General features: G+C 44.3%; 1 protein-coding gene across 2 annotated transcripts; it reads right to left on the minus strand.

The window, feature by feature from the left end:
• Positions 1-166: 166 nt before the first annotated feature.
• Positions 167-19956, minus strand: zbtb7a (zinc finger and BTB domain containing 7a). 2 transcript variants are annotated; one of them, XM_042417492.1, is made up of 5 exons: positions 19846-19956; positions 18881-19032; positions 7570-8133; positions 5430-6328; positions 167-3359 (listed from the first exon to the last, which is right to left on the minus strand). In XM_042417492.1, exons 2-5 carry the CDS (start codon positions 18956-18958, stop codon positions 2921-2923), a joined length of 1980 nt encoding a protein of 659 aa, XP_042273426.1. In that variant the 5' UTR covers positions 18959-19032; positions 19846-19956; the 3' UTR covers positions 167-2920. The 2 variants fall into 2 exon arrangements, with proteins under 2 accessions (XP_042273426.1, XP_042273427.1); XM_042417493.1 differs by lacking the exon at positions 19846-19956 and adding an exon at positions 17909-18173 and having other exon boundaries at positions 18881-18967.
• Between the last annotated feature and the right edge of the window lie 465 nt (positions 19957-20421).

Raw genomic sequence — 20421 nt, forward strand, 5'->3', positions numbered from 1 at the left:
ACCGTGGACCTATTATCACCGTGGTTTCCTCGGAGAACATGTGTAGTTATGAGAGTAGCTGGTGAACAGATGGGGTAGACACGAAGTTTGTTTATCCAAGCTTGTCCTGAGACCCTCCAGTCTGCCAGCCAGCAACGCATGCTTGTGCACATGCACGCTAAAAAAAAAAAAAAAAAAAAAAAAAAAAAGTAGCGTGCCTACATACACACACACAGTGCCCTTTCTTCTTCGTCTGCCTCCTCCTTCCATCCTCTTGCTTTACATTAAGACATATATACTAGATTTCTTTTAACAACTAACTTCAAGTGCAATCAGTTACATTAATTAATTTAGTTTTTTTAAGGTCACAAAACATATTTGTATCGGAACCTGGCTTCTCTTTTAGAGATCTGACCTCATATATTTCTGGTTTGATTTTTTTTTTTTTTTTTTGGCAGCTTGTCGTCAAAACCTGAACAAAACCAATGAAGGAGCACAACTTCACTACCACGGACAGAAGAAAGGACTGATCTCATTTGCAACTGGTTTGTTTTAAAGTACCCGTTTCGTTGACAAAAGTGCCCTCCTCAGTAACAAAGTGCATTTATAACCTGTCTCTTTCCAATTAAGGTGCAAAAGGACTGATAGTTGAACTACAGCACTACTGCAGAAATTATAGGGTTTAAGGGGGGGGGGGACTCGAAATCACATGCATGTTCTCTTCTTGAGTCAAAGGCTCAACGTGCTAGTTTGGAAAATTACATTGGATGTGGAGTACAATAACACAAAACTTGGATATTTTAAGACTAACAAATCCAGATGTATGGAGTCTCCGACAATATTCAAACAGATATGTCAGCTCTGGAGTTTTCCCCTTCTCCACAGGATACCTGGACCCAGTGAGTGTGAGCGTGTGCACGACTGTGTATGAGAGACAGAGAAAGTGCATTGGGGCTGGCAGCTCAGGGTGCATGTTTGAACAGGCTGTGGCTGACTCACACAGTGATGATGTGGCCAGAGGGACCCTGGGCTGCCACGCACACACACATGCACAACAACACACGTACATGTAAACACACTTGCACACTGAACTGCCAGCACCAGGCGTCCTACCCACAGTAACACCAGGCTCTAATATAATAATATCCCCTCCAGGCTGGTTCGGGGGCATTAGAGGACTACAGAGGGAGAGAGAGGGAGAGAGAGAAAAGGCCTGATTTGATCCCCTCCTGCCTGGAAACGTGGCTGAGCTGGGGGAGATTATTTTTTGGAATGCAACAGACATTGTGAGATCCCCCTCCCCTTCCCTTGTTCCCCTCCCCCATCAACCAGCTGCAGCTGCGCTCCTATTTGGCCTCCCAACTTGGACAGGTATTTATTGCTCTCTTCATCATACAGGTTGCCTCACGGTTGTGTGGTCCCTAGGGCGAAAAAGATTGGAATAAGCATGATACATAAACCTCCTCTCACTCCTTTCCCAACACCAGCCCACTTCCTTTAAATATACCTCTCTCTCGCTCTGTTGGATATCTTTAGTAAAGCTGTGCAAACATAGAAAAAAAAGGTGCTCATCCATCTCTTCTTCGTACTCTTTGTCACTCTCTCATTTGGGCTCCCTGCCATTCCTTTAACCTGCGGTTGGTTAAATGCTACCCGCGCCTTGTCACACAAGGACAGATTCCGAAAAAAACTGCACAAAGTTAAGCACATTCATTCATCCGACCTCCTTATCCTTTGGGCAGGAACTATACATGTCAAGTGTTAAGTTTAGGACAAATGGGTGACTCAATGCTTTCTTTCATCGAACATTCATACAAATTGTTTTCGTTCACCCACAAGCTTCACTCTGTGAGAAATATGACATCAAGCCTAAGAGGAAAATCCCAATGGGTAAGTACACCTCAGCATTAAGAGGGGACCAATGTCATATCACCACCTGCTGTATATACATGTATACAATTATAAAGTGTCAAGTACCCGAAGCAGTCGACTCAAAAAGGAACAACGACAAAAAAATAATTAAGACAAAATCAAAAGGGAAAACAGAAACGCTGAAATTGCAGGGTTGTGAGGGATAAGAGGCAACGTAGTCAAGCCAACAGATAAATTGACAATGGTAGTGCTTTAAAAAACACAAACCCTCCACCCCTCATTTTCCCTAGTCCTGCAATTGACGAGCCCCCATTAATGTGGATTCGACTCAACATAAATTTGTTTTTCAATAAGACAAACCATAGATTCTTAGAATGCATCTTATAGAGTAAGTAACACTTCAATCAAACCCTTGTCTGATTCTTTCTGGAACATTTAGAGAGAAAAAACTGTTGCATCAAAATTGTGGTGAGTTTTCCTTGCATATGCCATATTGTGGCAATGTTGTTTCTATGGTAACTGTACATTTCAGACCTGCAAAAGAATAGAAAAAGAGTTGTTTTTCACTGGGAGGATTTGTCCTCGCTTCACCCGTACAGCAGCCAGAAGGTGCTTGACAGACACCTTGCTTAGAGCTTGAAGGCTGTGAGGACAAAAACCAATAAAAATCTAAATCAACTGCATAGTTGCTCAGAGTTTCTTTGTATCTATTATACATTTGCCTAAGCACGTATGCCAATGTATAAAACCCCTAACATTATAAAGAAAGAAATGGCCCAGAAAGTGGACGTCATGGGTGCATGATTTGAAGCGTTCTTTGCTCTTTGACAGATAAACCGACTCAAGTGCTTGCAAGTCTACTCCATTTCCTAAAGTAAAAGGAGAAAGAAATATAAAGATTAGATTTTTGTGACACCCTGATTTGGTTTATAGAGGAATAGTTAGTTGTTTTGTTTGTTTTTTTGTTTTTTTTAAAGTTTGCCTTTTCTCCTCTCTGTTCACTGGCCTGTCTCACAGGCGGTGCAGAGTGACTACGGTGTCCAACAGTGTCCTTGTCACCCCTGCAGTCTCAGGGCCCTGCCTCTCCTGCCAACTCCTGCAGCTGAGGACTGTGTGCATGGGCTCCAGCATCCACCTCCACCTCTGCCGCTGAGGTTGCCTCTGAACGCCGCCGTCCCCTGATGGTACGAGGCCCAGGGCCAGTGTCGGAGCCGGGGCTCAGCAGGCCCAGAGGGGCAGCCTCAAGGAGCCCGGGCTCTCGCACTCGAGGCTTTCTGCCCCGACGAGAGGGGATGCCGTTGCAGCCGTCCTTCTTGAGGTGGCGGTGCAGGTGATCCGAGCGCACGAAAGTCTTAAAGCAGCTGGAGCACTGGTAGGGGCGCAGGCCTGTGTGAACACGCATGTGGTTCTTCAGGTCGTAGTTGTGAGCAAAGGCAGCTCCACATTGCGTACAAAGGTAAGGCTTCTCTCCTGTATGCTTCCGCATATGAACCTTGAGCTTGTCCTGCCTGAGAGGGAGAAAAATAAACAAGATCACATCAGAATCCACACAGGCACACACACAAAAAAATTAAAATGCACTAGAGGATCAGCTCACATACATCATATACAAAATATATAATAAACTCAAAATATATTATTAATTCTCACATGTACAATCATCAGCTAAATATGCTGGTTTTATTTCCTATTAAACAGCCATCATTTTGGAACTCGTCCAATGGGATTATTCTGTGACGGCAGCCACGCCAACGTAGGAGAAGCCATAAACTTTACATCTTTATCTGTGTAATTGCACACAAGAGTGCAACTGTGGACTGACAAGAAAGCTCAACGTTCACTGTGTCAGTTGGCATTTTTATGATTTCTGTTAACTTTTCTTTGAGGACAACACCACCACCGGTTGACAGATTCCCAAAATACTTGTGTTTTGTGAACAGAAAACATATACTTCAATGTTCTCTGCAACTGAAAAATTCCAAAGTCATTTTTAAAACTTGAAAACTAGTTTTGAAATAGTGATGAGTCTGCAAAACGTCATCAGTTTTACAGCCTAGTTCCGGCCTCTCCCCACAAGCTGCATTTTGATTGAACGTATAAGACTTAGTGTCACTTCTAAGCAAATCAAATAGTTGACGTGACAGAATTACTTTCCTATAATTTACGAGTTCTACAACAATCTAATTCTTATGTCATCTCACGACATCCAGGAACTTTTTACTCTGTCCACTAAACTTTATTAAGCTGCCTTGGCCTTCATCTGACACTTGTCCTCCCCTCCCCCCCTTTAGCCCTTACTATCTCACCAGTTCCCGATCTCTTAAATCGTATAACCCTTCTGCACCCAGGGCAGAGGGCTCCTAAACAAACAAGCGTAGTTAAGACAACTCCATTCTGAACATCTGAACACACATACACACACGCACACACAACACATACACACACACACACACACACACACGCCATGTAAGTGGATTAGCTTTCATACAAGCAAACAAATGAACCTAATGCAACCCTCACGAGTCTGTACAAGCCATGCTACAACTATAAAAATTAACAAAGAAACATAGGTGAGGAGAAACATGTACATGCTTGTACACACATGTATACACACAAGCTGAAGACTTGGAACAAAGTGGCACACCGACAGAGGTGAATTATTTAAAGGACAGGAGTGATTTATTACCGTGCGAGGCACACTCTTAACCCTGATCAAACAGGATTAAGATTACAATACCCCCCTTCCCACTGCCGGTCGAATTTAGCCAGAAGGTAGATTCAGATTGGTCTTCCCTACCTGCCATGCTAGCAGAGGTTCTGGGTATTTCTAGCCTACTGCATCTATTTCCAGCACAAGTCCACTGATTAATTAATTAAAGGAATGATTTCAAGGAAAAGACAGCACTCCCAAATACAGGGAAACCATGTGCACTGAGGTCCCTTGCTGAAGACTAGCCACATTTATCTGAGCTGCACATGGCAGATTTCATTAGAGAGGTAAAGGAGTGACAGAGAGAGAGAGAGAGGAGAGGGGTGGTGTAACTACTCTGCCGTGGGCAATAATCAACATAACCAGAGATCAAAAGTTCAAATTACTGCATTGGAGCGCATAGAGCACCATCCAGGGCCTGTAATCCCCCTCTGTATCAGAACACTGCACTTTATAGCAGCCCTCCTCTAGATAACACTACCAAGGCACAGCCTTCTTTTATTGGACCCCTATGTTAAAATTCCAGGACTTTGCTATGGAGGCTGTCACAATAAAACAGACCTTTATAACCACCTGAACCCCTCTGAGCTGGATTATTCAGCATGCCATTTTGATAAGCATTCAGCTACAATGTGACATTAAAAGAAAAAAATAATAATTAGGGCGACTCAGTCAGACCATGATCGACATAAACACTGAGATTTACAAACTGCACTGCCTCCTTAATGCAAAGCTAAGTTGGTTAGTGCTAATGCTCCTGCTCTTGGCTTTGTGGTGTATCCTACTGCAGAGTGGTTTGTTTACAGTGCCAAGTCCAAGACTATTAGTACATGTGACATGGGGTAGTCACTTCATTAATTGGGCTTACCTGGTAAAGCGCACTTTGCAGATGGCGCATTCATAGGGTTTCTCTCCCGTGTGTGTTCGGATGTGGCGGGGTAGCTTGCCTGCTCCTTGGATGACCTTGGAGCATATGGGGCACTTCTGGAAGGCCTTAGAGCGCATCTTCCTCTCTCCTCCGCCTCCTCCTCCTCCACCCCCACTGCCTCTCTCTCCAACCCCTCTCTCCCCTCCTCCACCTACTCTGTCTTGGCCTGTACTGCCCCGTGATAACCAGAGCGGCGGCACTCCCTGTGTCACAGCAGCAGAAGCTGTATCCTCATGCTGCGTGCTGTTAAAATAATTCAAGTAAAATTCCATATCAGGGTCGTCCCCATCCATCTGTTCCTCCCCGGTCGTTGCACGCTCTTTCTGCCTCTCGATGGAGTCCATCATCTGCTGCAGGAGGGCACTGGCTGAACCCCTCTCCCTGGCCATCACCTCTCTGCCGTCCTCCACTTCTGTGTCCTGCCCCAGCCTAGACTCCGGGGGGAGGTAGAAGTGCCCATTTTGAGATGGAGGGTAGTAAGATGACCCGAGGCTTGCTCCATTCCCCTGCACTGCCTCCCCGTCGTCTTCTTCCTCTTCATCCTCGTCCTCTTCCTCTGGCTCTTGTGTAGGGGCTTGGGCCAAGGCAAGGGCCAGGGGGGAGTAGTACTCACCGGGGCCACCAGGAGCCCCATTGCTGGGGGTCCCCCCATTGCCGTGGTTAAAGTGCAGGTGTGTGGGCAGGTCCCTGAGCTCTGGCGTGCTGCAGCTGCTGCTCCAGTGAGCCCCTCTCTGGAAGTACTCCAGGTACTCCCGGGCCCGAACCCGGTTCCCCTGCTCCTTGCCTCCTCTGCCCTTCCCCTCCTCATCTTCATCTTCATCTCTTCGCTCACTGCCCGCCTAGTGAAACATGACAGGGAAACAGAGTGAGTGAAGGAGAAATGAAAAGTAAGTGAAAGTTTGCACAAAAAAAACAAAGGGAAAGAGAAAGAAGTAGTAAGAAAAGTACATAAAAAAAAAAATCAAATTCTAAAAGCATATTAGCTAAGATGGCGGCCAACAAGGAAGACCTAAATCAGCAACTGTAAGACCTACAGACCTGAGGAGATCTTGGTATCCTAGATGTGCACCCAGTGGCTCAGTATGTCTGTGGGTATGTGCATGTGCAATGACAAATAATAACTACTTTGCAAAATGACATGGCTAACTGGTGAGTGTATAAACGACAATAAAGGGGCACAGATCCCCATGTACGTTTTCATTTGTCAAATAAAAAGTGTCAGTGTTGAAGGTTTTATGCCAAATCAAGTGACTTGACTTGATTTGAAGATATTATAGGCTGTGAAGAGAAGTTAACTCGTGTGAAATGTAACAACAGATATGTGTAAATGTCAATCGAGTGACGCCACAGACTGGGATGTAACAGGTTAACACCCAGGGGCCATGACACCCAGGGTCTTTGACATGCCCTACATGATGTGATCATTACAGTGAAGCGTTGTTGTGATTATCACATGATGTAGAGCACGACACAGCATATCACAGCTACACTTGACCGTGTTGAAGTGTAGCTGCGATATGCTGTGTCTGTAGTCTGTGAAAGAGCATGCTGTCCTTCCATACACGCTTTTGGCTCAGCATGAGTAAGTGCTGAACTAACCCAGAGGATGTGGGCGTGTGTCTGGCATAGTGAGAGAGATTGATAAAGGTCATGATGTAAGCTTGACTATGCTGACTATTTAATGAAGGGGATGGTATGATGACCAGACACCAGAACCAGGAGAACTAGATTTGGAGTGAGTTATTCCAGTTTCACAACACATCTAATTCATCAATTCACAGACATCTAAATGCAAATTCACAGACATCTAAAATGCAAAACAGTTCACACATTAAGTGTTTTGCATTTTAGATGTCTGTGCTTTCCCATGAATTCATTCAGCACTTACTATGGGTTTCTTATTGTGTCACTAACTCACAAAGGCAGAGCAGAACGAATTTCATCTCAAAGCTTAAATTTGACTTCAACAAACAGGATGAGTCAAAAGTTTGGACACACCTTCCCATTCCCTTGAATGGGGGAGTGTGTTCAAACCTTTTACTGGTACTGTATGTCACTTCTAGATATAATGGTCTTGTACCGGCGGGGAGAGCACTTTGGTGTCCAGCAGGTGTGTACAGACGTCCTGGACAGGTGGGATTTCCAGGAGGCGTGCAGCGGCAAGGATGTCAGCCACGCTGCTGTGACTGACTGTCAACGTGGCTGTGTAGGCAAAGTCCAGCAACGCTCCCAGAGCCTCCGCTGCCACAAAGTCGATGTTATAGATGTTATGTTGGTCAGCAGCGGCCCCTGAAGTGAAGAGCTTGTGGAAGTAGGAGCTGCAGGACGCCAGGACAGAGCGGTGAGCTGGGAACTCCCGGTCCTGTGTAACCAGGAGCACGTCACACAGCAGGCCGCTGAGCCGCTGCTTGTTCAGGCTGCCCAAGATGTCTGCGCTGTGCTCGGGGAAAGGGATCCCCACGGGGCCTTCCTCTGCCTCTCCTGCCCCTCCTCTCCCTCCTCCACCCCCACTGCTTGCAGTCCCCCTGAGCCGCCTTCCTCCCCTCCCACCGGCTCCTGACGACATCTTCCACCAGCCTGCCGCCGAGCCGCCTAGCACAGCCCCCACCCGTGTATCCGTCCTGCCGTCTGTCCGTCTGCCTGTCTGAGGGTGGAAGAGTTGGATAGAGGGATGACATGGAGGGGAAAGACAAGCAAGAGAATAATATATCAGTTTATGACATTCTTTATGTGGATCAAGAAAGAAAGAGGAATATTGATTAAATGATTCACCGCAGTCAGAAATACACACCAGAGCACTTCAGAACACAAACTTGTGCACACAAACCAAAGGTTCATGGAGGACAAAGATAAAAATATAACTAAAATTTTATGTACAAGGGATTATGACAAAATAGACACTTCACAATGTACTCTGAATTATCTTAGCAAAAATTACACTTACACAAAGTTGGGTCATGTTAGGTTGAATACCAATTAGCATTATTATCAGCTATAAAATGTGTTTGGCAATCAGCGAAAGCAAGGTGTGACAACTGAGTGAAAATAGACTGCAAAATTATTAATATGTCAAAAATAAGTCTTAAAAATCATGGCAACATCTGACACACTGAGACAAACTGCAACAACAATAAGAAACAGTTATAAAAAGTTGTCTACAGTCTACAGTATATAAGGGGTTGATGAATACTGATGATTGGATTGTAACCTGATATAGCCAGCCACCTTTGTAGTGATTGCAATAGTGACTTATTTGATTAAAAATTGACAAAGTGTGTACATTATTTTTCTGTATGCTAATGACCTTTGACCAAGTAAACTGTGTAGTGACTGTGTCTCTAAATAAAATCTAAAATGATTCACTCTAACAAGCCATGTTTATTCATTAATATCTTGGCAATGCAAAAACTTCTCTTCTGATTTTTCACACCAACATAGTCTCAAATTAAAATATTATTATACACATCCACATCAAAATCCTTCACTATGATGTGTTTCTTACAACCAAAAAGGCCCAATTAAACTTTTATGTGCAGTATGTGTGCCTGAACTGAAACTGAACTTCACAATGAACATTGCCACACATGTTGAACGCCGTAAATGATCTTTTTTTTTTTTTGTAAGGAGTAGCTCACGTAAGGAGCTCCGACAAATTATAACTGAAAAAAAAAACCCAACAAAAAACAGTCAAACGTTATACTCCTTTTTACTGCAACCTTGACAGAGTGAAAGTAGAAATAAGCCATTAGGTAACACCACAGTGCTGCACATCACAACTGCTTGGAATTGACTTTAAAGCACATCTACTGGCACAACAGGTGTATGTACAGAATTACTACCATACAGTGAGTGTGACAATGTGCGATTAAATTAGTTTCTGATGCTACTGAATAAACAGCGGCTCACAACAATTTTGCATTTGGCAAAGCATTCTGCCCACTGAAACACAATGAGTAGGCGCATGACTAAGTAAAGATGTGTATGTATGCGCATACTGTATATGTGTGCGTGTGCAGGTGCCTGGGTAACTGTTTCCTTGTAAACGCCTACATCTACGGGCATGTGTGCATGCACTCGTGCAAAGAAACCAAGTAAGAGGTCGTGGAGGACAGATAGGCAGAGGGCAGTGGGGATCAGAATGCATGCTGGGAGCTGGGCTGTGCAGCTTGTGCACTCTGTGTCAGTTGAGAGCCGGGGAGGGGAGCGAGGGAGGTGGAGGAAAAGGGGGGAGGGAGCGAGGGGGGCTTCCAGAGCAGACCCTGTGGAAAAACTCCACAAGAGGAGGAAGAGGACACGCAACAAGCTGCAAGGGAACAGTATTAAAAAGGGAGGTTGTCAATCCGGTCTGAACTGGTTACCCCACCCTCTACTGTGTGCCAAGTTTCAGGAAAGGCTGTCCCCTCGCTCACGTGTGGGGGGAGATTAAAATGATCGACTGAAGCCTGCGCAGTGGGAGGGGGGTTTCGGCAGTACAAGCCATCCTCGATTTCTCTATCAACACACTCGCACACACACACACACGCAAATACAGTAACATCACAGAGACATCAATAACGCACGAAACGTACATCCGCCCCCTCCAATCCCCCCTCTCCATCTGCCAGGGAGACCCAGCGGGGGGTGAGGCCGGGGGAGGACGGGGAGGGCAGCGGGGGGGGCATCGAGTGAGAGCGAGGCATTCAAATGACATTCCTTCAGATCGGTCCTCGGTATGTTTGTACGCTACACCTCACTACCAAACCTGCCTAACCTGGCTGCCTCTCCTCCTTCATACCTGTTCCGCCTATCTAGCTCCACACCTTGAGATCTGGCTGCATGTCAGCTCTGCCCACTGGTTAGAGTTAGGTAAGCCTTTAAAAAAATAACTCTCTAGAGAGGTAGGCAGGAGAGAAGATTCCAACTTATCATGATCCTTTAAATGGGTCAATGATTGTTTACATTTAGGCAAAGCATTATGATAAAGAGAACATTCAAATAATAGTTTGTACATTCAAATAACAGATCAGAGAACTGTTTTGTTTGATTAATAGCAAAATGCTCCAGCATTTCTTGCCCCTTACTGTGCATCTCCCTTAACTCAATTCAGTTTTGATAGGCAGCTGACCACAAAGCCTCTGCAAACACTGCCAAGGTCTTTCACAAAGCTCTGATGAAAACGGACTGTCAGACATGGCAGGAGCAAATGTTATTATCCTAACCCTCATCTGAATATGCTGAGGGAGAGGAAGGAGGTGAAGGGAAAGACAAAGAGAGATGGAGAGAGAGAAGTGAGACGGTGATGGAGGAAATGCAAGAGAAAAGGGCGACCACATGGCTACCGGTCACGTCCTTCACAGGTGGAAATAGATCTCTGTGAGCCCATCCAGACCTGAGCCAACCTGCTTTTCTCCAACACAGACACACACAGCACCTGCACTAGACCAGGCTTTCCTGCAAGCTTGCGTACACGTTATCCCCCGTACATACACAGCTGACCCTGGGTCACGGCTTTGTAGGGTAAAGACGCTGAGCTGAGAGGAGATAAAACGCACACACACACACACACATACACACACACACACACACACACACACGCACACAAAGTCAATTCAGTGCCAACAAAGCATTGAGGGACTACTCTGCATGCAGGAGCCACCTGTCCCCGAATAACCCGCAAAGAGCACTAAGAAAGAGGAAACACAGTGCAACAAACCTGATCCTGACACCTCCTCATGGCTTGAAACATTCCTTATCACTAATTCATGCCTGTGGGTGACAAGGCCCGCAGCCTAGCACAAAGCAGCGCAGTAGCTGTCCGTGTCCCTGGTGTTCCACTTCCAGGGAAGGGCCTTCTCTCAATGCCCGGTTGGTGAGCACCCAGGCCTGCTTTGCAAGTCAAACATCCGCTTAAAACGCAGGAGCCACCCATCTCATCCCCGCCCTCATCACCTCCATCTCATCCTTAACGTTCTTTTACCCCTTCCTATATATCTACACACAGCAAGGACAGATATCAAAATTACACTTCAGGGACAAAACTGCTAACAACGGTCTCCTACGAGGCAGTTACTTCAGCTGACTGTGCTGTGTGTGTGTGTGTGTGTTCTGAATATCTATGTCAAGGCAGTCACGCCCAAGTTGCTTGACTGACAAACACGTTGACATCAGGCTGTGGTTGCAGTTAGTAAAAGTGGTTTTATTTTTCCTGATATGTATCATCTATGAAAGGTCTGCAGAATTTCCACTCTCAAAGTATCTCTGTCTTTGGCTGACACATACCAGTCATTCCTAAATAAAAAGGAACAAACTGTTAACCCTGTGCAACCTCAAATGTTTCATAGATAAGGAAATAAATGCTTACTGGCACTTTTTAATGCCAGTACACAACCATGCTTTTGAGGTTTAGATGAACAGGAGAAAAAGATTAAGAGAATTACTATCACACTATCAAAGAAAAGTAGTATCAATAGTTATAGTGAATACTGCACTTAATATTTCCCTTTCAAGAACCTTTTGGTTGGACTGAATTTTAAAGCAAATATGTGCCCTTTTGGTCCTTTTTATTTATTCAAAAGCAGTAGTTTTCTACATAAACTCTGGCATGCAAAATGTGTTTGCCTCATAAAAATAATGCACAATTTAAAACTACTGAGCCACCCAACTTTAAGAGGTAGCAATCAGAGGAAACATAACTGAATCATTGATCCCTAAACCCGTAAATGTTAATGAGGCGCAGATGGGCCACTCTTTTATTACTGAAATAGAGAGCAATTGTTACTTTGATTGTGAAGTGTTATTAGCTTATTGCTTTTACAAGAGAACAATTCTATCATGTTACTTCCACTTTTACTCGGGTGAAGAGTATGCAGTCAGTAGCTACAGTACTTCATAACAGAATAATTAATATATTTCCACTACAACAGGTGTTTGTATTAAGATTAAAGTGCAACAGAAACAAAACATCAAAGCCAGTACTTGGAAATAAAAAATCTGGCTATCAGTCAGCAAGTCAAAGAATTCGGTTGGCCCTTGGCACTCGTCTCTACTCCTGTCAACCTTTCTTTTTAAATTCTCTTCTCTCTCCTGTCCTCATTTCACTGACTATCTCAGCTGGCCTCTATGCCAACAGCCCTGCCTATCCCGCCCTGCTGCACGGGAATCACTTCACTCAGGTCAAGAAGGTTCAAGGTTGGACCAAGAGGATATTGCAAGATAATCGGAATGGGGAGGGGGTGGCAGTTCCTAGGAAAAGTGGATTTTCAGCAAGTGCCACAGCCAAGTGACTCACTGCTGCCAGTAGTGGAAGGAAACCTGATTGGTTGGGAACGAAGCAGGAAGAGGGCAAGTGACTGATAAAACTGAAGTTGCAAGGGCTGGTCTGGGCCTGGCAGCTTTCACTAGAAACTAACCAGGAAGCGCTGCCAAAACACAGACACAAAGCAAGTGAAAAGGTAGTGGGTGAGGCAGGGTGTTAAACTCACAAGCTCACTCAAAACTCCTGAGTATATGGTGGCCTAGGAATCCAGCTCAGATGTCAATGATAAACTCATTCAGTTACCTGGTGTAACCTGCTTCAATAAGAGGAAATGTAACCACCCACAAGTTGGGCAAAGTTTAATTTGAGGAAACTAGCAAGGGGTTTTATGATGTCCTTATAAAGGTCTAAGTTTGCGCTGCCAGATAGCAAAGATAGCAGAGAAGTGAAATCTGTATCTCTAGCATATAAGCTCTCAAACTAAATTCTAAATTTGCCTAAATTTACACACACATATAGACATATATATGTATATATATATATATATATATATAGTCCCCAGAAAAATAGAAAGTAACACTGTAATGCAGTGCAATATGACAGGTGTGAATTACAACTTTTATGGTTATTTTTGAGTCTGTAGTTTATGATGTATGGCACTGCATTATAATGCAATGCATTTCTGGTATTTCCTCTATATATCTAAATGAGACCTACAAAAATATTAGACTATTGGAATATAATAATGATGATAATAATAATAATAATAATAATGATAATAATAATAATAAACCCAGTTCAGTTCAACTCCACAAAAAAGTACAGCTTCAAAAGTTACGATAGAGTTACACAACATAGAAAAACAACTTGAGTAATCAGCAAAACCTGATCATTTTAATTCTGATAATATTTCATGCAAGGCTTTTGTATTGCGTTGCACTGGTGTTTCTATTTTTCTGGTCACATCATGAAGAGAAAAAAAACAATGTGGCCACATTATCAAATGAATTCATTCATTCAATAATGTTAATGTTTGGTAGGTAAAGATTGTTAAATTAATGCTACATTAAAACTTTATAAACTACAACACCCTTTACTGTCATGACAGCTATAATTTTGTCTGTTAGTGGATATTTCATTTTCTTAGTCATGAGTCTTATTACACATGTTTCAGGACAGTGGCCTTTCTCAAGCTGCAGTGTAATAAAACCACATCCATGCTCTGAGTTCCTTTTAGCTTGAGTAACATGCTCTGACACTGCCATGCTGCCAACCAGGAAGTGTAACAAAATCTAACACATGGCTTTAGAAACAGTATTACACCCTAGCACAGCGTTGTCCAGCAGAACCCAAGCTGGCCAGTTGGTCAGTCCGCAGGCCCAACGTGCCCAGGCTGCGCCACTCTGTGCATGCGCAGCCCAACAGGGAAAGAGGACTTCCTGTGAGTCTGTGGCAGGCGTGTAACAGAACCCGCTCTGTTATCAGATGACCGGCTCTCTGCTTGCTCGATCTCTCTGTCCCAACTGTCTGACCCTCCCTCTCTCTCTTTCTCTTCCTCTCATCTGTCGCTCTCATCTCATCATTGCTCCATCTCTGTCTCAGACTCTACACTGCACAGTACCCACCACATCACCCACTTCCCTTTTACACTGCTGAGGAGGCAAAGCAGCACACATCCACCCACCCTCCTGTGTCTTGCCATCCCTTAATGCAACCCACCTAGCTTCTCTCTAGTTTCATCCCAAACCAATCCACTAAATAATCAGCAGACAGTGTTAGATTGATCACATATCCTCTTCCTGATCAGTCGGCCTTTCTGCTTAATTAAAAGGAGGTTGTGGTCTCTGTACTACGCTGTTTCTTATCAATATAACAACAAATGTTACATTTGAGAAAAGCATACGGCCTTCAACCAATTCATATTTAATAGATTATAATGAAAATGAACAAATAAACATGTCACCAAAACATATCATCTAACTCCAAATGTATAAGTGTGAAAAGTCCGGCTTTACCCCCACCCTGAAAAACATCCCAGCCTCTTCTCACTCTCTCACTCTAATTTGATCAGGTTGTGTTGGCCTCTCCATAATAAATGTCCCAGAAGAGAACAGAAGAAGCCCCTTTACTCCCCCTAGACTTCAGCACAAACAACAGAAAAACAACAGAGAGGGGTCTGTCTGTCTGCCTAGCCAGGCTGGAAGCTGTGGTATACTGAGCAGCTGACCAGGGGAACCAGACATAAGGGGGGAAGTGAAGCTGCATTCACCAAAGACTGATGAAGGTATTCAAACTGTAGAAACATGTTGTAACTTATACGGAGTATCGTACAGAGAGAGAATAGCAGCACAGAAATGATGCTGTTTGGTAAGAAGTACAAAAAAGAAACACAGTTTGGATTCTGCCATATGGGCCACAGTGCATCATTTGACCACATAAACAAAACTTTGAACAAACAGAATGACCGTTACAAGTAGTGTATTGTACACAGCCAACATTTCACTCTAAAATAAAGCCTCAAACTGCCACGGCGACATCACGCAACCTGTCTTCTCAGTCTGTCTGAACCTGCTAGTTTCAGGCCATAGTGGTGTAGGCACAAACATACAGGAATATCAAACTGTATTCAGCCTCACCGCCAAATTGATGGGTGGTGTCTTGGACCTGCCCACAGCCACTGAAGTCCCCTGCAATTCCCCTGGAATCTATTGTTGGTAACACAGACGCACATGCATGCGTGCACACAAGCACACACTCACGCACACAAACACACATGGCGTCCTAGTTTAACCTCTTGCTGGAATTTACTTGAGCTAACTATACTTTTCTTCTACCTAGGAAGTGGCATACAGGGTAACATCAGAACATTATTTACTGCAACAGATATTTTCTGTGACATTGAGCTGAATAAAAAAAAAGAAGAAGGTATCAACCTTGTCTGCCGCTGCCTTCGAGAAGCATTCCAAACACTTTCCCAGCATTTGGGCGTCTTCATGTACTATGTCTGCTTGTACCCTCTCCGTGCCCACATGTTTAAAAAACGGGTTCAACAAGTATGCAAAGCCAAAAAATATGCATCTGGTTATCGAGCAATGCAGTCAGGGTTCCTGTGAAGTCTTTCAACCACGAGCCACAAGCAAGCAGGACATGACAGGCGAGATTAGAATCTGCGTTTAACAAGATGCTGGTGAGGAAGGGCGGATGAGTGGACTGGGAGAAAAAGATGTCATGAGATTGACCATGATGTGAGTAGCTGAAAACAGAAATCAATCAGCAAATGCAGAAGTTCTAAAGTATCGTGCACAAAGTTTTATTTTAATATTGCATGGACTTAGCTGAGGCGCTCTACCCTACCAAGGAAATCCAGTTGTCATAAGATGTGTCACATATTCTCCCCTTCAGCAAGAGAAGTTACTGAGGTTTTCTCAAACAAACTATTACTCAACAACCCACCTGTACTCTGACAGCTATCAGCATGGTTGCTCTGCCACAGTCTGGCAAACATTTGATGCTATGGTTCTTGTAGCATTACTTTAACACCCCTAAAGAAGCAGCAGTACTGCATGTGCAACTGTCTTCATCTTTTCACTCTACTAATAATAGCAGCAGTGCCATTTAATCACAGCAGTAGACGATATCATTAAAAGAATACTTTTCCTTCATGAGATGAAAACAACACTGATGCACAATGAGCTTAGTTGAAAACTTAGTGAACAAAAACTTTGAGACAAAAAATTATTCTCTGAGCAGTGTTCTGTGCAGCACCTTACACTCAGCACTGACCTATTTGCCATTCCCTCTAACTGCAAGTGGGTCAGGAACTCTGAACTCTATCAAGCCCCATCTCTTTCACTCTTCTTCACACACAACACGCTATGGTATTTATTTCCCCTGCTCGCTTCTCTTCTCCTCTCAGTCACAGTCTAAAGACACTGTGTGTGTGTGTGTGTGTGTGTGTGTGTGTGTGGCTGTCTTTGGAGTGCTTACCAAATAGGCAGAAAATGTTTCCCGGGCCCTATCTGCCTCCCCTGCCTGCCGGCCAGCTCTGCTGCCTCCGTCTCTGGGCAGGGCTAGAGCTTTACCAGACAGGAAACTTGCGAGTGGCCCTAGTCATACAGGCAAGCCCTTGCCTGATCCCACACAAACAGACACCTACCCCCCCCAACCACCACTACCACCCCACCCCCCTCTATTTTCAGCCCACAACTCGGCTCCGCATCCCCTGCGCTCATTGGCTTGACAGCTGCTCACTCACCACACCTCCTTGTTGGGATAGGCTGGCGGCTGTTCCCTTTCCTGGATGGCCAAGGGCAAGGCACTCTGGGATATAGAGTTCTGAAACCCCATTTGACCTGTTTTACAGCCCTCGCTGTGGACTACGTGTCCCAGCTCTCTCTGCCCATACCACCCCCACTATCTCCAAGCCTGTTCTAACGTAAGCACTCAGGGCTGAATTATACACTACAGTATGTTGCTAGCAGGCTGCCAGGTATTAAAGTACAGACCAGCCATCAAACGGGGCCGAGCTTCGCATGAAAAAAATGGAAAACATTTCAGCCTCAACTGTCAGAGTAATAACCAAACATCAGAGGTGGATTCTCTCATCAGCTCACACTCGAGTGACATTTCAAGCACACTTAAAACTCCTGACCTAAATTATGACTTACTCCTATTCCACACAGTCTAATGCCACTACAACATGCCTTGCGCACAGCGCACACAACTTGCCCCGCACACAGCATTTCAATTGACACTGTCCCGAAAAGTTGTTGATATTGCTTGTACCTTGTCCAATAGAATTATTTTTGGTTCCTCCTTCCCCTCGTTCAGTACCCCCCCTCCCACAAGAGCCCCCCCCCCCCCCATCTCCTCCTCCTCCTCTAAGTGCTTCCACCTGCCTGAAAAGTTAATGCCTTGAACACATCCTATAAACTTTATCTCAAGATTCCCCAGAGGTAAAAAGCAGTACAGAGGAAGTACTTTAGGAGGATTAAAAAAAGAGGAACCTTGACTAGGGACTACTGCTGCGACCCACCTCTCCTCTCCGGCCAACCCCCCCACCCTGCTCTCCTTTCTGTCCCCCTCCCTCATTCCTCCCTCTCTCCTCTCCTCCTCTGCCCTGCTCCCCTCTGGTCGACAGGCCCAGGGCAGACAGCGGGGAGATGGCAGGGTGCCTTTAGCTCACCTGCGATGGCCGTGGTGGTGCTTGTTGTGGGTTAGCTCAGCCCTCTCCTCTCCTCCTCTCCGGAGCTCTCTCTCACTCCCTCTCACTGTTGTGCAGCTTAAAGCCCCGTATGCGCTAACCAAGCAGCAGCAGATCAACTCAATTCCCTTCCTGGTTTCTGGAGGGCAAAGAGGTCCCTCCCTTTCTCTCTCTCTTTCTCACTCACTCTCTCTCCCTCTCTCTTAAAGAAACAGCATTCCCCCTCCGTCTCCTCTCCCTCCTCCCTCTATGAAGCAAAAGTAAAGTGGAAATTTTTTTGTGCTTAAAAGTGGACAGTTGTCAAAGTCATAAACTCAATCAGAGATGACACAAATCATTAACCCATGCCTTTCCGCTCTGTGTTGCACATTGAACGTCAGCCGTTGTCTTCCTTTTTGGACAGTCAAATTAGTGGTTTAAGGTTAGACGCAGTTGTAACTCTTGTCTTTTCTAACCCGCCTCATCTCTCACTACTCCTTTCCTTTTCTATGTGAATAGAGTCGCACCCACCCATCCTATTGCCTTAGGTCATGGTGTCCCACCCCAAAAACAAGCCGTGGCAGATTCCAGCACACACAGTAGGGGCTGCCAGCAACCCCCTTGGTACACTCTCTGGCTCGGTCCTGGTTTCTGTACATAATACCTGCCAAGCTCCAACAGGTGAGATATCAGCAAAGACATTACTAAGTCAGAGAGTGTCTTATCCACTGTGGGGAATGGCAAGTTCCCATGTGTAAATTTACAGCTCATGCACTTGATGTTGCGCCACTTCCAACCACCCACCCACACGCCCCCTCAGTGAGTGCAAGCCAGCCATTGTGCCACAGAGTGGGATGGAGCACAAGATGTATTTGCGGATTCTGTTGCACCGTAGACCATCCCAACATACCTCTGAATGCACTTTCGAGTCAAATATTTCATGCACACATGTGAGAGGACATACTTTACACATACATGGTTGCCTTTTGGCTCCAGTCTCACAGGAGCCGTGTCCCACAGTGCAGCAGGGCTTGGCTCTGCATGGATCACCATGCATGGGAATCAAGGTATGGCAGGAGGAGGCAGTGGCACACCCTTTTCCTAGATGGCACTGTTCAGCACTGTCTCTGCAATAAACACAGGGAAGTTGCAGCTTTCAAACTTCAGAAACACAAATGAATTGCAGTATTTGGACGTTTGGTTTCCTTACTTGCTATAATTTGAAATTTTAAATGAAGAGGATGCAGGTGGATAAGTTGTAGCCCAAGTTAAATGAAACAGCAGGATATACACTTACACATAAAATAGGCTACATAATATTTAGCCTACACAAGTTGCCATCTATTCAGTTTTGGAATAATTACCCACAGTCAAAATTAGTTGTTCTCAGCCCATGGCAGTCTGAGATGATGTCAGACATTTTTATGGCAATGTCGCCTTTCAGTCCAATATAAACTACTCCTACCCAACTCCAGACACCCCACATCAGATCTGCGTTTGTCATTACTGTCTGAATGATGGCTTTAATTAAATCTAGCCCCAGAAAAGGAGGCAGTTGACAAGAATCCTCGAATAACGTTACAGATCGGCGCATGACTTAATAAAAAGGCTGATACAAGTAGTAGATAGTAAAAATGTGTCCGCGGGTAGGCCTCATTTTGGGGTCAGTAGGGAAGAGTTTAGCTATTACTCTCTTAATAAGTATCATACCTTAAAACTATGGACCTTAAAGTATGGTAATAACTATTTAACGTCCAAAGTTAACCGCAAATCGTACTTTTCATTGGTGACGCACAAACTGTCGGTCAAGCTCCTACAGATCTCTAACTTTTAACCGTTAATAAGCTAACCATTTTACCGCTAAATGCTGGACTGATAAACCAGGTATTTTGTACATATATATATAAGTGTACATATATATATGATCTAAAACCACTTACCACTTTGAAGTTAGAAATAGTCTGTTTTCAGCTTGTAAACCTTGTCTTAAACTTTGTGTATAGTCAATTCAAGTTGGCTAACATTAACCTGCAATAGGTATCGTTGCTATGGTTACCTGCAGTCTAATATGTACTGTTCCCTTAAGTTGATCATCACGTTTATAAGGGCACCCGTCAGCCAATCAGAAATGATTATTCAGTTTAGGTATGAAAATGAGAAAAACACCTACAGGCTGAACATCCACCACACAAACTTTCAAGTTTCAAAAATGTCTAATTATTTGGATTTTTCATTTTTGATTTATTCTTTTAAATTCAATTGCTTTATTGACATGAGTCTCACAACAACAATATTGTCAAAGCATCAAGAATCAATGAAACAGAATATTAACTGTCTTATATTTTATGCTGTCAATTTTTTCCTTGTACTCTCAAAAATAAAGCTGTGGTGGGAAAATACTGACACTTTTTATTTTTATTTGATTGCATTGGCCCAAAGTAATTCAATTAAAAAGGTCCAAAAATACTGTAATCATACTGAAATACTCACCAGTTCTGAGAACAACCTTACATGTA

The sequence above is a fragment of the Thunnus maccoyii genome, chromosome 7 (assembly GCF_910596095.1).
Source record: "Thunnus maccoyii chromosome 7, fThuMac1.1, whole genome shotgun sequence".
NCBI classification, from domain to species: Eukaryota; Metazoa; Chordata; class Actinopteri; order Scombriformes; family Scombridae; genus Thunnus; species Thunnus maccoyii.

Bases quoted from the DNA above. Each gene is read 5' to 3' on its own strand.
- zbtb7a (XM_042417492.1), bottom strand. From the start codon at position 18,958: ATGGTGATCCATGCAGAGCCAAGCCCTGCTGCACTGTGGGACACGGCT. The intron at 8,134-18,880 runs GTATGTGTAAAG...TTCCACCCTCAG, and splicing joins TGGAGCCAAAAGGCAACCAT to ACAGGCAGACGGACAGACGG. The intron at 6,329-7,569 runs GTACAAGACCAT...ATGTTTCACTAG, and splicing joins CCAAAGTGCTCTCCCCGCCG to GCGGGCAGTGAGCGAAGAGA.